Raw genomic sequence first — 12,323 nt, forward strand, 5'->3', positions numbered from 1 at the left:
TAGAGGGATGTCGTCCGTACACATGTTGACCTGTGATAGCGTCCCCTCTTTTCCTTGAATCATCCAGGACCCATTCCTGCCCTCCCCCCCGTTGGCCTGAGCTTTTTTTTTTTTTCTCCTTGAGTTCTCTGGAGTTGGGCCTGAGATTTGGAGACACCTCCAGACTCTCCGCCTCTGCCAGCGACTAGCGCGCAGCTCCTTCCCGCGCCAAGATTGAACAAACCCACGCGGGCCGCGGGGGTGGGTCGCGTGGAAGCCCCGGGTTCGAGTCCCGCCGGGGAAATTCTTCCTTGGCAAGAGGAGTCACATCTTGGTCAGGGTTTCTCAGGCTGCGCCGGAAGCCGCGCCATCACCATTCATCGTGGGCGCCAGGGTATCCCCAGGGCTTCTCTGCCCGCGAGCCCCGGGAGGAGCTCCTGTGAGAGGCCTGCCAACGCTTTCTATGACCGTTTTGAACTCCAGTTTTCCTTTACAAAGGAGCCTTGGGAACCCCGCATTCGTGCCTCAGGAACACTGCCCACGCTAGCCTGGTACGCTTAGCGATGCGCCCCCGTCCCGCCCTCCGCGTGACGCGCACGCGGGAAGACCAATCAGAGAACGCTACTCGAGCCCCACGCACTGGTGGCCCCGCCCTCCAAGCTTAAGTAAGGGCGCGCGAGCAGAGCCCCGGCCAGAACGGCGCTCGAAGCGGAGAGCGGTTTTCTGCGACGGCAAGCGGCGCTTGTGCTGCCAGTTCCGTGCTGCACGCGGTTCCCTCGAGCGCCGCGCTCGGGTAGACGTTGCCGGCCGCGAAGGCGCCCAGACGGCAACCCGGCGACCCATGCAGAAGTGAGCGCGCTGGTCAGCGAGATGCTGGCGCTGCTGACAGCCGGCGTGGCGCTCGCCGTGGCCGCGGGAGGAGCCCAGGACAGTCCGATACCTGGCAGTCGCTTCGTGTGCACCGCCTTGCCCCCCGAAGCGGCGGGCGCCGGTTGCCCGCTGCCCGCGATGCCCATGCAGGGCGGCACTCTGAGCCCCGAGGAGGAGCTGCGAGCTGCTGTGCTCCAACTGCGCGAGACCGTCGTGCAGCAAAAGGAGACTCTGGGTGCCCAGCGCGAGGCCATCCGTGAGCTCACCGGCAAGCTGGCTCGCTGTGAGGGGCTGGCAGGCGGCAAGGCGCGCGGCTCTGGGGCCACGGGCAAGGACACCATGGGCGACCTGCCTCGGGACCCGGGCCACGTCGTGGAACAGCTCAGCCGCTCGCTGCAGACCCTCAAGGACCGCTTGGAGAGCCTCGAGGTAGCTGTGCGCGAGGGGCATCTAGCGGGTGGTGGCTCCAGGATCGTAGAACAGAGGGTGCGGGAGAAATTGGTACCCGCGCGCCCAGCCCTGCGAGAGCTGAGTTCGGGGGTGCAAGCCTCGCTCCTGCTCTGGACCTTACGGGGATGGCTTCCCTTCTCCCTGTCCTCCTCTGTCCCCTTGTCGGATGGGAAAGGTGAACTCCCCACTCCCATCTCTATCCCGTGGCGCGCGGGGTCTTACCCACTAGACTTATTGAGAACTTACTGAGGTTTTTGACTATTGAACCCAGAACGCCTAGCCTGGAGGGCAATACCGGTGACCCCGGCAGCCTGTTTCCTCCTCTCCTTGCAAATCCCTGCGATCGGAAGCGGGACATGCTCCTTCTGGCTGTGCCCAGTGCTAAGAGCCTGTCGCCAGAGGTCAGCTGCCCCTGGGCATCTGGTGTTTTCTTTGACAAATTGGGTCCGAGAGTGGGAGGACTGGGTTTGAGGGATCTGAGAGAGTGGAGGGGAAAGCCAGGGACCCCAGAATGCCAACAAGCCCCTTTTTAACCTCAAAGACGCTTCTATTCATTGAGTCAGATCGTTTTTCTAAGGTGTCCTTCGCCATGACTTTAGCAGAACCGACTTTATCCCTGCTGTCTTCTCCCGTGTGCAGTTTGGAACTTTGGGGGAGAAATCTTCAATTAATTTTCATTTACTTCCCACCTTGTTTAAGACGTGTGGACATTTCTGTTGACAACGTTTATCAAAATACCTATTAGCAAAAAAAAATGTTTAAATTACAGGTGTTAATTATTGCTAAATTATTGGAGGGTTTCTCTTGGCATAATGGCTCTATACAGTACTTTCAGCATCTGTAGATCCCGTGAGTCATTAAGATTACTAAGAGCTAACACTTCTTGAGTTCTAAATGTGACTCAGGCGTGTTATTTAATTTTAACCCTTGTAACAGAGAATAGCACGAGGCGGGTCCTGCTTTCTACGCTGGAACACAGAGGTACAGGAGCTTTGCCAAGGGCTCATGGCTGAGGGTGGCAGACTGCCACTGAGCCGGCATGATGGCAGAGGAGTCAGAGAAATAGGAAGTCAGGATTTGGATGCAGCCCTAAAAACAAAGCTCTCTGGGGGTTAGAATAGTAATGTCTTGTGCGTGTCATTTTCCAGGAATATCTCTGAGCACTTTTACCATTTTACTGTTTTGAAATTTGGGGACCTTGTTCATTTCTAAACGAAAGCTCACTGTACCGTTGATTAATTGCTTGAAAAAAAATCTTGCCTGTGTTTTGGGCTTTTGATGACATAGAAATATAAATGTTGGCTAAAGCAGCTTCTCAAGAGGAGAAAGTGAGATTCTCAAGTTTCAAATATTGCGGCGAAGTAATTTTTGTCTGACTTTGAAAGCCTTTCCCTACCAAAAAAAAAAAAAAAGAGGTTTCAGTAAAATGTTCTCGTTTGAGCCCCTGGCACCATTTAAAGCTGCGTTGGAAGCTTCTTGCTGTGTGGTTGGGTCATTGGAGCCGCATGCCACAGTTTCTGTTCAGCTGGCCTGAATATGTCCCCCTCTCACCCTTCCAAAGCTCCAACTCCACACGAACATATCTAATGCCGGGCTGCCAAGCGACTTTCGGGAGGTGCTCCAGCGGAGGCTCGGGGAGCTGGAGAGGCAGCTGCTGCGCAAGGTGGCCGAGCTGGAGGATGAGAAGTCCCAGCTCCACAACGAGACTTCGGCTCACCGGCAAAAGACAGAGAGTACATTGAACACGCTGCTGCAGAGGGTGACAGAGCTGGAGCGAGGTACGTGCTGTGTGCCTGATGCTCTGTCTGAGAGTGGCCTCCTTTTTACCACACTGGGCAGACCTAGGATTTCCATTTATGGGCAGCAAGGAAGTGGTGATACAGAGGTACAACATGGAGATGATTCTCAGATGTTTGCGTAAATTACAAAGATGACTGACAGTGGTCATGAGAATTAGCCCCGAGCCCCACCAGCATTATCCAGGGAAAACAAAGGAACTCAGGACCAGCTTGGTTCAGCAGCCTGACCTCTGACCTCCTGCCACATGGGTAGTTCAACCTCTTTTTAACCAGTCATTGTAGCAGATTCTACTTATCTTTTTCATTCATTCGGTGGTGCGTAAGATTCTCCCACTGGAGACAGAAAGGGAGTAGAAATTAAGGGTCCTAGATGCTTCGGTTTGTGGTCTCAATCCCCAACTCTCTGGGTGCCCTGTGGAGTTTTAGGCTTGGCGGTAGAGGGTATAGCATTATAATCTCAGATGCCCTAAACTGACAAAGGCACTTTCAGTTCATGATTGACAGGAGGCTGTCCAGTAGCAAAGTGTCCAGTGACTCTTGTAGTGAGAAGCAGGGTAAGATGGAGCAGGGAGTGGGCTAATGGGATGTTGTTTCTTTAGGGGTCCCAGGTCGCCCATGTCTCCTCCTCTCCTATTGTTTCCCTTGCCTTTCTTATAAAAGGAAGAGAAGTGTGGCTTACCTGTTTGACTTCGGTTCTGGTTTTGTTTTTTTGTTTGTTCATTTTTATCGCTTGAAAGAGCATCTTGTTACGTAGCCTAAACTGTCCTTCAGCTTGTCATCCTCCTGCATCAGCCTTCCAAATTCTGGGATTGCAGGCCTGTGCTACCATCTCTGGCTTAACATTGATTCTTGGGTTTTTAAAACAGTTTCTTTTGCCTTACTCTGCTGCTCGGTGACTTTGGGAGGCCACCAGTCTCAGAGCTCTGATGCCTTTCTTGCCTTACAAGGAGGGCAGCGTCTACCCCACCACAACCCTAGTGGAGCCTTGGGATGCATAGGGCCACGGAGTGAACCCAGTCATAAGCAACTGAAGCGGGGAACTAGAACCAGAGGGGCCTTGCTTGGCATAGTGGTCAGCTGGCCCACAAGGAGACAGGTCAGTAAAAAGCTGAGGCAGAGTGGAACTAATGCCAGGCAGCATGCTGAGCATCATACCCATTTCACAGATGAGTAAATGCTCACTTCCCAGGCAGACACTGTCACAGTGATGTAAACCTGAGCCCCGCCATTCTCTGTTGCTGGACTCCAGGCCAGTGGATAGTTACTTGGGAGCTTTTCCACATGTTCTCAGCCAGAAGAAAACAGTCAGGGCTCAAGTCCAGCTGTGCTGGTCCTGGCAGACACATTAAGCGCCCCTTTGTTCTCACTGAAGGCTCACAGCTGAATGGGCCACACGATGCTGGGTTCCACAAGAGCCAAGCCTCTTGTACAGCAGTGGTTCAGAGAAGTCACTAAGCTTCTTCACACTGCATGCATATATATATATATACATATATATATATACATGTTATTACATATATGTATACATAACTGATGACTTTCTTGCCTGACAAAAAGGAGAGCAGTGTGTGGTGTTTTGCCTGCATGCATATGTATGCCGCATTTATACTCGTTGCCCATGGAGCCTAGAAAATGGTGTTGAATCTGCTGGAACTGGAGCTACAGATGATTGTGGCCCACCCTGTGGGTGCTGAGAGATGAGCCTGGGTCCTCTCCAAGATCAACAAGTGTTCTTTTTGTTTATTTACTTATTTATTTTTAATTTGTTAGATTTTTAAAAAATACCAATCCAAGTTCCCACTCCCTCCCTTTCTCCCACTCCCACCCCACCCCCATCCATTCCTCAGGGACACATTGCTTTGTGGAAGGTCAAAGGCCCTCCCTACTGTATCTAGGCTGAGCAAGGTATACATCCAAAGAGAATAGGATCCCAAAAAGCCAGTACCTGCAGTAGGGATAAATCCTGGTGCCACTGCCAGTTGCCCATCAGTCTGCCCCAGCAATTCAACTGTCAACCACAATCAAAGGGACTAGTTCGGTCCTATGCTTGTTCCTTCCCTGTCCGGCTGGAGTTGGTGAGCTCCCATTAGCTCAGGTAAACTGTTTCAGTGGGTAAACCCATCATGGTCTTGACCTCTTTGCTCATATTCTCATTCCTCCCACTCTTCGACTTCAACAAGTGTTCTTAATTGCTAAGTCATCTCCAGTCCCAGACTTTCCTTTGACTCCCCCACCATGGGAATGCTAGACTTTTTCCTTGTGTTCCACCTACACAGTTCTGGAATGAGCCTTAAAGGAAAATGACCATCTGGTAAGCCATTTGTTTCTGGGCACTTCTGAACGTATGCTCATTCTGCTTTGTGTCCACTGTACAGGGGTGTGTAGATGCTCAGCCCCCAAAGTTCACTATCAGTGGAAACTTCACCAGGTTCCTTAGACGCATCCAGCCCAGCCCTACTGAGGTAGGCCTCAACCACATGGCCAGTTAGGAAGGCTTTGGAGAATCTCTGTCCTGTGGTCGGTCCTTCATTCTGCATCAGTTCTAAACCAATGGCTACTTGTGGGGTCTGCATCTTCTATTGGCTCTGCTACAGGTATCCATGGCAGGTACAAATGAGGCGATAATGAGGCTTTCTACCTCCGCAGAGCTGAGAAGATTGGTAGTGATCCCTGAGAAGAAATGGGCTTTTATCCCTGCTGGGCATGGAACGCTCTAGAGCCCAGCGGGTAGCCAGCTGCTGACTCTGCACAGCACCCGTGTTCCCACATGTTCCCAGGGTGCCTATTTTGCTCGGTTGCAAGACCTGTTCATTTGCAAAGGCTCCAGAGTCCAGGCCAGCTGGCCAGGTGCAGCTGGCTGGGTGTTGAAATCAACACTAGCATGGAGAGTACCAGAGTCTCCTCCCCTCGAGCCCGAGGCTGCCTGCCCCCCTGCTTAGGCTTGTCCACCACCTGCAGTTTCTGATTTATTGGTCAAGCCTTTTAATTCCTTAATTGGTTCTAACTAAGTTTCCTCTGAACCTCCAAGCTGTTTTTATTCAAATAAAGGGTACCAGTTTTCAGGCTAGAGCCCCCTTCTCTGCCTCTCAGCTCTCCTAGCTCTAATTAAACCTATCTGTTGTCACCGACCTAATGATATTACAGACCCCGAGTCTTATTAAATTGGCAAGCCTGCCCACCTGCAAGCATAGAAGCCATTTCTCCTTATTAGATAATGATGCCTTCATTAAGAACACGGCCATTTGCCGCCTGAAGACTAAGCGACCGTGGCTGTATGCAGTGGAAAGAGGGAGGGACTTCCGGTCCTGTTGGTTCAGTAGCTGTGTGACCTTGGACAAGTCATTTCTGAGCCAGCCTGAAAAATTGGAAAGGGTGTCATCTGGTTCTCTCTCTCCTTTTCTTCAGCATAACTGGGGACAAGCCTTGCTTTTACTATGGACTGCTTCCTCGGGTACTTGAGAGGGCCAGGTCTTTCCAGCTCTGGACAGGGACTCAGCAGGTCTGCAGCCTGTTCTGAGGGATCCTTTCATGGGAGGTCAGGATGAATCAAGGAGACTACACAGCAGCTGAGGCATAAACAGATACTAGCCTGAAAACCTGGAGACCAGAAAGATGACCCTGGACTCTGCTATTGGATTCTGTAGGAGATCCTGATGGTGTAAGGTTGTCTGGCTGTCTGGCCCTTTAGGGGTGCTTAACACAGTTGTTGGTGTGTGAAGAATAGTTAGTCTCCCTCGCTGCTGGCAGGATCTGATCTTGTGGACACAAAAAGCTTTCACTGCGGCCACTCACAGAATCAATCAGTTCTCTGCAAACTTTGGGTAACGCAGCTGTGAGCTTAAGTCAAGACCATGCTGAAAGTCACATGCCATGTAAGAACTGGTTTGCAAAGACCTCGGAAGTGCCGTGCACACAAGGACAGTCTGAGGTGGGAGGGAGGGCGGTCTCACCGTTGACCAGGGATTAGCCTGGGGTTGGGGTACCTTTGCAGGTATCTGTCTGGCCCTGGTTCCACATTACAGAAAACAGTTGCGCAGCCCAGTACTGTCTAGAGAAGGAAAGGTCACGTCGGGGGCAAAGCATTTACCAGCAGGGCCCGAGACAAACTGCCACTTCTGAGCAAAGCTGCCGCCGGGACCTCAAGTCTGCCGCTAATCGTTTGCCGTGCCAAGCGAGGCAGGCAGACTTTTGCTCACAAGTGTTTATTGAGGGCTCGGGTCCCCAGGAGACATTTCCTCCTCCAAGCTCTGGTCCCACCTGTTTCAAAGCCTGCCCTTATGGAAGAAGCCAGAGGGGCTGAGAGCTCTGGGAAAAATGGGAGGAAACAAGACTCCTGATGACGACTTCCCTGGCTTTACAGAACGAGAACATTAAATCAGTTTCTCTCTAGACCCTTCCTCCAGTTTCTGGTCAGCGAGACTGTGAGACTAGAAAATGGCAACCAGAAAGGACCTGAGTCGGGTGCTTTGTGTATGTGTCCTTTACTTGTGCACTTAAAGAAACTTCTTGCAGGCTGTGTGGTGCACATCTGTAAACCCATCACCTGCTAGGCTGAGGCAGGGACATTGTGAGTTCAAAGCCAGCCTGGGCAACAGTCTGCGCAGTAAGGCCTTTACACAAAGATAGATGGAAATGAAGAGGCCTCTTTAAAAAACTTCCTTGTTGTTATGTGTATGTGCCTGGATATGTGTGTGTATACCATGCATGTACAATACTGTGGGGGCCAGAAGAGAGGGTTAGAGCCTGGAACTGGAGCTACAGATGCTTGTGAGCTGCCCTGTGATGACTGGGAGTCTACCCCGTGTCCTCTGGAAGAGCAGCCGGTGCGCTTAGCAGCTGGGCTACCTCTCCAGCTCCGAGGTCGCTTCTCCTCTCCTAATGGGTTGGGTGTGGGGCCACAGACCCGCAGGCCTTCTCATGTCATAGGCTTTTCATGGTTCCTTAGCCTACCCTTGAGTCTTCCTCTAACCCCTGCCTTCCTGTCCTTTCCCCTGCTACTGGCTTTGGTCTGTCTTCCCCACCAGGAGGCGAGGGCCGTCCCTAGGACTGCTGGGTTTGGGTGCTGATGTGGTGTGCTGGGCCAGGCCGGCCGGCTATAGTCTCTTTTCCTTCCACCCAGGCAACAGCGCATTCAAGTCACCAGATGCGTTCAAAGTGTCCCTTCCTCTCCGCACGAACTACCTGTACGGCAAGATCAAGAAGACACTGCCCGAGCTGTACGCCTTCACCATCTGCCTGTGGCTACGCTCCAGCGCCTCCCCAGGCATCGGCACGCCGTTCTCCTACGCTGTGCCCGGGCAAGCCAATGAGATTGTGCTGATAGAGTGGGGTAACAACCCCATCGAGCTGCTCATCAACGACAAGGTGAGGCCCGCTTGAACGTCACCCTGGCGTCCGAGGGCGCAGACCCTGCAGGAAGTCAGCCCTTTGCTGACACATGGTAGCACACAGCAGAATCTGGACAGCCATAGTCCAGGGGTGTGGTGTTGCCCTCCTCAGCGTGGAGGAGGCGCTTACCCTCCAGAGGGCCGACAGTGGTTGGGGGGGTAGCATAGCGTATCTGCAGCCCATGGAGACCTGAGCTCTGAGTCTGGCCAAGAGGCAGTAGAGGATCCGGGTGTTGATGGGCAGGGAAGCAAGACTCCACATGAAGGGGCAGCCCGTGTGGTCCCTTCCAAGATGCTCTGGTTGAGGGTACCCATGAAGTTGAGGGTACCCATGTGACAATGTAGGCACACACTTTTAAGGAGCCATATTTATTGAGATAAATTTTAAACATGGCAAAACTGACCTTTTAAATGTATGTTTCCGTTTTAGCTGGCCTTGACAAGCGCATGCGGTTGCGCCTTCAGACCACAGAATAACAAGGGACAGTCCCACAGCCACACTCCCTCACTTACCATTCTAGTCTGCTCCTGCCCCGCCCTCTTCCGCCCCTGGCAACCGCTCTTCTCTTCTGCTCTGCCTTTCCCAGCACAGAGGCCCCATCTCCATAGGCATTCGGGAGTATGGTCTCCTCAAGACTAGTTTGGAGTCTCTGGTCACTCAGCCCCCTAGTGGGGCTCGGGGGCAAAGCCTTTCTGTACTTGAGAAGATACTGCAGAATGACTGTGAATTTAAAGCCAGCTTGTGGCTTGCAGCGAAACCTTGGCTCTAACCAAAACAAACGAATCAAACTTTTCTCCAACAGTCAGATCCAACACCATAGAAGAGTGTTCTTAGTCCGGCATTTGAAAGGCTGCCACTGCAGTGTTCGCCCCAAGCCCAGCCTCCATTTGGGGTGGTCATAGAGGGGACCCCCACCCTTCTCCACCCCCCTCCCCCGCCTGCCTGTGATCTTTATCAATCTGCGGTATTTATTTACGTAAGGAGACTGTAGAGAAGTTGAAAGTTTTGTGGAGTGGAGTGATCCTGTGTGGCTTCTAGCAGAGACAGCTTTCCTGCGCTAAGGATTTATTGTTCTAAATAACACTGTGGTGCCTGAGAGCCTTGTTTTCCTCTCCCTTTAGACCTCCTGTAAACATTCAATTCCTGGGAGGGAGACTTGAGGTTGCTAGGAGACCAACAATAACAACAGGGCTATGGCAGCCTTGTGCTCACAGGCTGCTGGGGCGATCCTGAAGTTGAGTGTGGGGTCTGTATGTACGATGCTGACATACACATACGTGGAGTCTCCTGCCCTTCCCTTACACAGGCGAGGCTTGGCACACATACAGTGTTAAATAAGTTTCTACACCCAGAGCTCAGGCTAGCATGGGAGGGTAAGTCTGTGGCCAAGCCCAGAACCAAGAATGCCCAGTGCCCTGATTGTCACACACAAGGCAGATAGGGGTTGGGTGTATCCATCACAAGACAGGGAAGGGGGGCCCAGCAGGAATCCTGGGTAGTGGAAAGAAGAGCAGCCCTAGGACTCCAGGTGGCAGTCAGTCTGCTCCCTGGAGCCATCTGTGGGATTGGGACCTGGCAAGTCCTCACCTGCATGTTGACGCCCGCAGGTCGCACAGCTGCCTTTGTTCGTCAGTGATGGCAAGTGGCATCACATCTGCATCACCTGGACCACTCGAGACGGCATGTGGGAAGCATTCCAGGATGGGGAGAAGCTCGGCACAGGGGAGAACCTGGCACCTTGGCACCCCATCAAGCCTGGGGGTGTGCTCATCCTGGGGCAGGAGCAGGTGGGTATTCTGTCGGGCATGCTGCGAAGGAGGCTGTGCAACCCAACCACCAACCACCCAGGATCCTCTTGTTCTGCCTCCCAGACCCTGCACTGTGTCCTGACAGCCGGCCCTGTGAGCACAGCCCCAGACACATGAACGTAGTATCTGACAAAGAGGTGTGGGGTGTCCTTGTAGTCACAGGGTCATCTAGTGGCTCAGGTGCCACTGCCTGTAGGGTAAACACTGCAGGAAGGCATCGCCAGTGTCCCCGGAGTCCCTGTATGTGCACCTAGGGTGCCTGCGGGGAACTGGGAAGAAAGATAATCCAGAAAACTGTGGGTGAGGGGCAGCAAAGAAGCCAGCTGGTCCTGGGCAGGGAAGAGCTGGCTTAGCGATCCCTAAGCACGTCAGGGGCTGGCGGTCCCATTCATGGCCTCCTTCCTCAGCTCCTCCACTACCTCTCCCCTGACAGGGGCTGAGAGTCAGGCTTTAGGCAACTGCTTTTCTCTTCTGCCTCAGTTTCTCCTGTGTAAATGGGTGGTTTGAATAAAGCCATTTCCCACACCTCAAATGCCGTGAGGCTGCAGGACCTATAGAATCAAGGTTCTCTCCGTCCTGCTTTCCCGGAGAGTCAGGAGGCCAGTCCTACTTGTGAACCTGTCCCAAAGTGTCTGTTTTCCAATTTCCAGGACACTGTGGGAGGCAGATTTGATGCCACACAGGCCTTTGTCGGAGAGCTTAGCCAGTTCAACATATGGGACCGTGTCCTCCGGGCACAAGAAATCATCAACATCGCCAACTGCTCCACGAACATGCCTGGAAACATCATCCCGTGGGTGGACAACAATGTCGATGTGTTTGGAGGGGCTTCCAAGTGGCCTGTAGAGACATGTGAGGAGCGGCTCCTGGATTTGTAGCTACCTTCTCCCTGTCCAGGAGGCCAAGATGGGGCTGTCCTGGGGGTTCAAGCCTTCTAGCCCCGGTTCAGTTAAAACCTCTGGCCTGAATGGAAAAGAGCCAGAACCCCTCCCTGGAGGCCTCTAAGGCAGGCTGTGTGGCCACCCTTGTCTTAGGCTTTTTTGTTCCTTCTCACGATTTTGTCTTTTTTTGGGAGGAGGGGTAGTGCCAGAATCCCTTGGGGGAGAATCCTGAGCCACTTCCTGCTGGGGTTTCTATTGAAGTCTATGAGCCCTTCCTCCAGCCCCTGTAAATGCTAGTGGAGCCCAGCCCTACCTGTCCTTTTGGATCCTTGGTGTCCTATGTGTGCTTCCTCTTTGTCCGTTTTGATGGCCGTGTGGCCATCCTACTGGGATGCCCTGTGTCCCTTGTGTGTGTAGCACGTCCCTGCTTTCGACTGATGCGACCCCCGTCTGCAAAAGGGCCTCTCCCTTAGTGTCACGTGTGTTCCAGGCTTTCCCTCAGAGGGAATCGCAGCTGGTGGGAGGCCAGCTGCCCAGACCATCCCCACCGTCCCCCAAAGCAGAGACTACCCACGGAGAAGGTCCCCCCACAGCCTTCCCCTCCCCTGGGCCACCTCTCAGACCCACGCTTCTAAGGATCATCGCCGGGTTGGCTTTGAAAAGCTGCTCTTCTCATCTGGTGCCAAAAGTTCATTTGCAGCCTCTACAACATTCGGCGTGGTTTGGGGATTTGCTTTCTTCCCCACAAGAGAACGAACAGCTATTAGAAGCCTCCCATATTCTTTTGATGCTCAGCCCACTGTGAAGAGTGAGCTTGTTTTGTAAGCCACATTGGTTCCTGTGAGCATCTGACTGTCCCCCATCGAGTATTTCCCTTGCTCCCCCCCGAAACTTTGGAGAAAATGGGTGTCATTTGGCTGCTACTTGCTTAGTGACTCCAGGCTGCATCATATATCATAATTTATTTTAAAGAGAAATTGATTCAGTGGGGAAATTTATAAAGCTATAAATATTATATATTTTATTTTTCATACATGTTTGAAGTGCAGATCCATGGATGCTCCATTTGTAGGATCAAGTTGATGTGCCCATCCTGACATTGTATGCCACAAGAGCTCTTGTGATGATGGAATTTTGATTAAAGTGCA

General features: G+C 52.6%; 1 protein-coding gene across 1 annotated transcript; it reads left to right on the top strand.

Moving 5' to 3' along the window:
• Window positions 1-682: 682 nt before the first annotated feature.
• Nptx2 (neuronal pentraxin 2) lies at window positions 683-12,317 on the top strand. The gene is made up of 5 exons (XM_005368047.2): window positions 683-1,278; window positions 2,861-3,077; window positions 8,218-8,462; window positions 10,094-10,273; window positions 10,945-12,317. Exons 1-5 carry the CDS (start codon window positions 850-852, stop codon window positions 11,170-11,172), a joined length of 1,299 nt encoding a protein of 432 aa, XP_005368104.1. The 5' UTR covers window positions 683-849; the 3' UTR covers window positions 11,173-12,317.
• The last annotated feature ends 6 nt before the right edge of the window (window positions 12,318-12,323 follow it).

This window comes from Microtus ochrogaster, unplaced genomic scaffold, assembly GCF_000317375.1.
Source record: "Microtus ochrogaster isolate Prairie Vole_2 unplaced genomic scaffold, MicOch1.0 UNK27, whole genome shotgun sequence".
NCBI classification, from domain to species: domain Eukaryota; kingdom Metazoa; phylum Chordata; class Mammalia; order Rodentia; family Cricetidae; genus Microtus; species Microtus ochrogaster.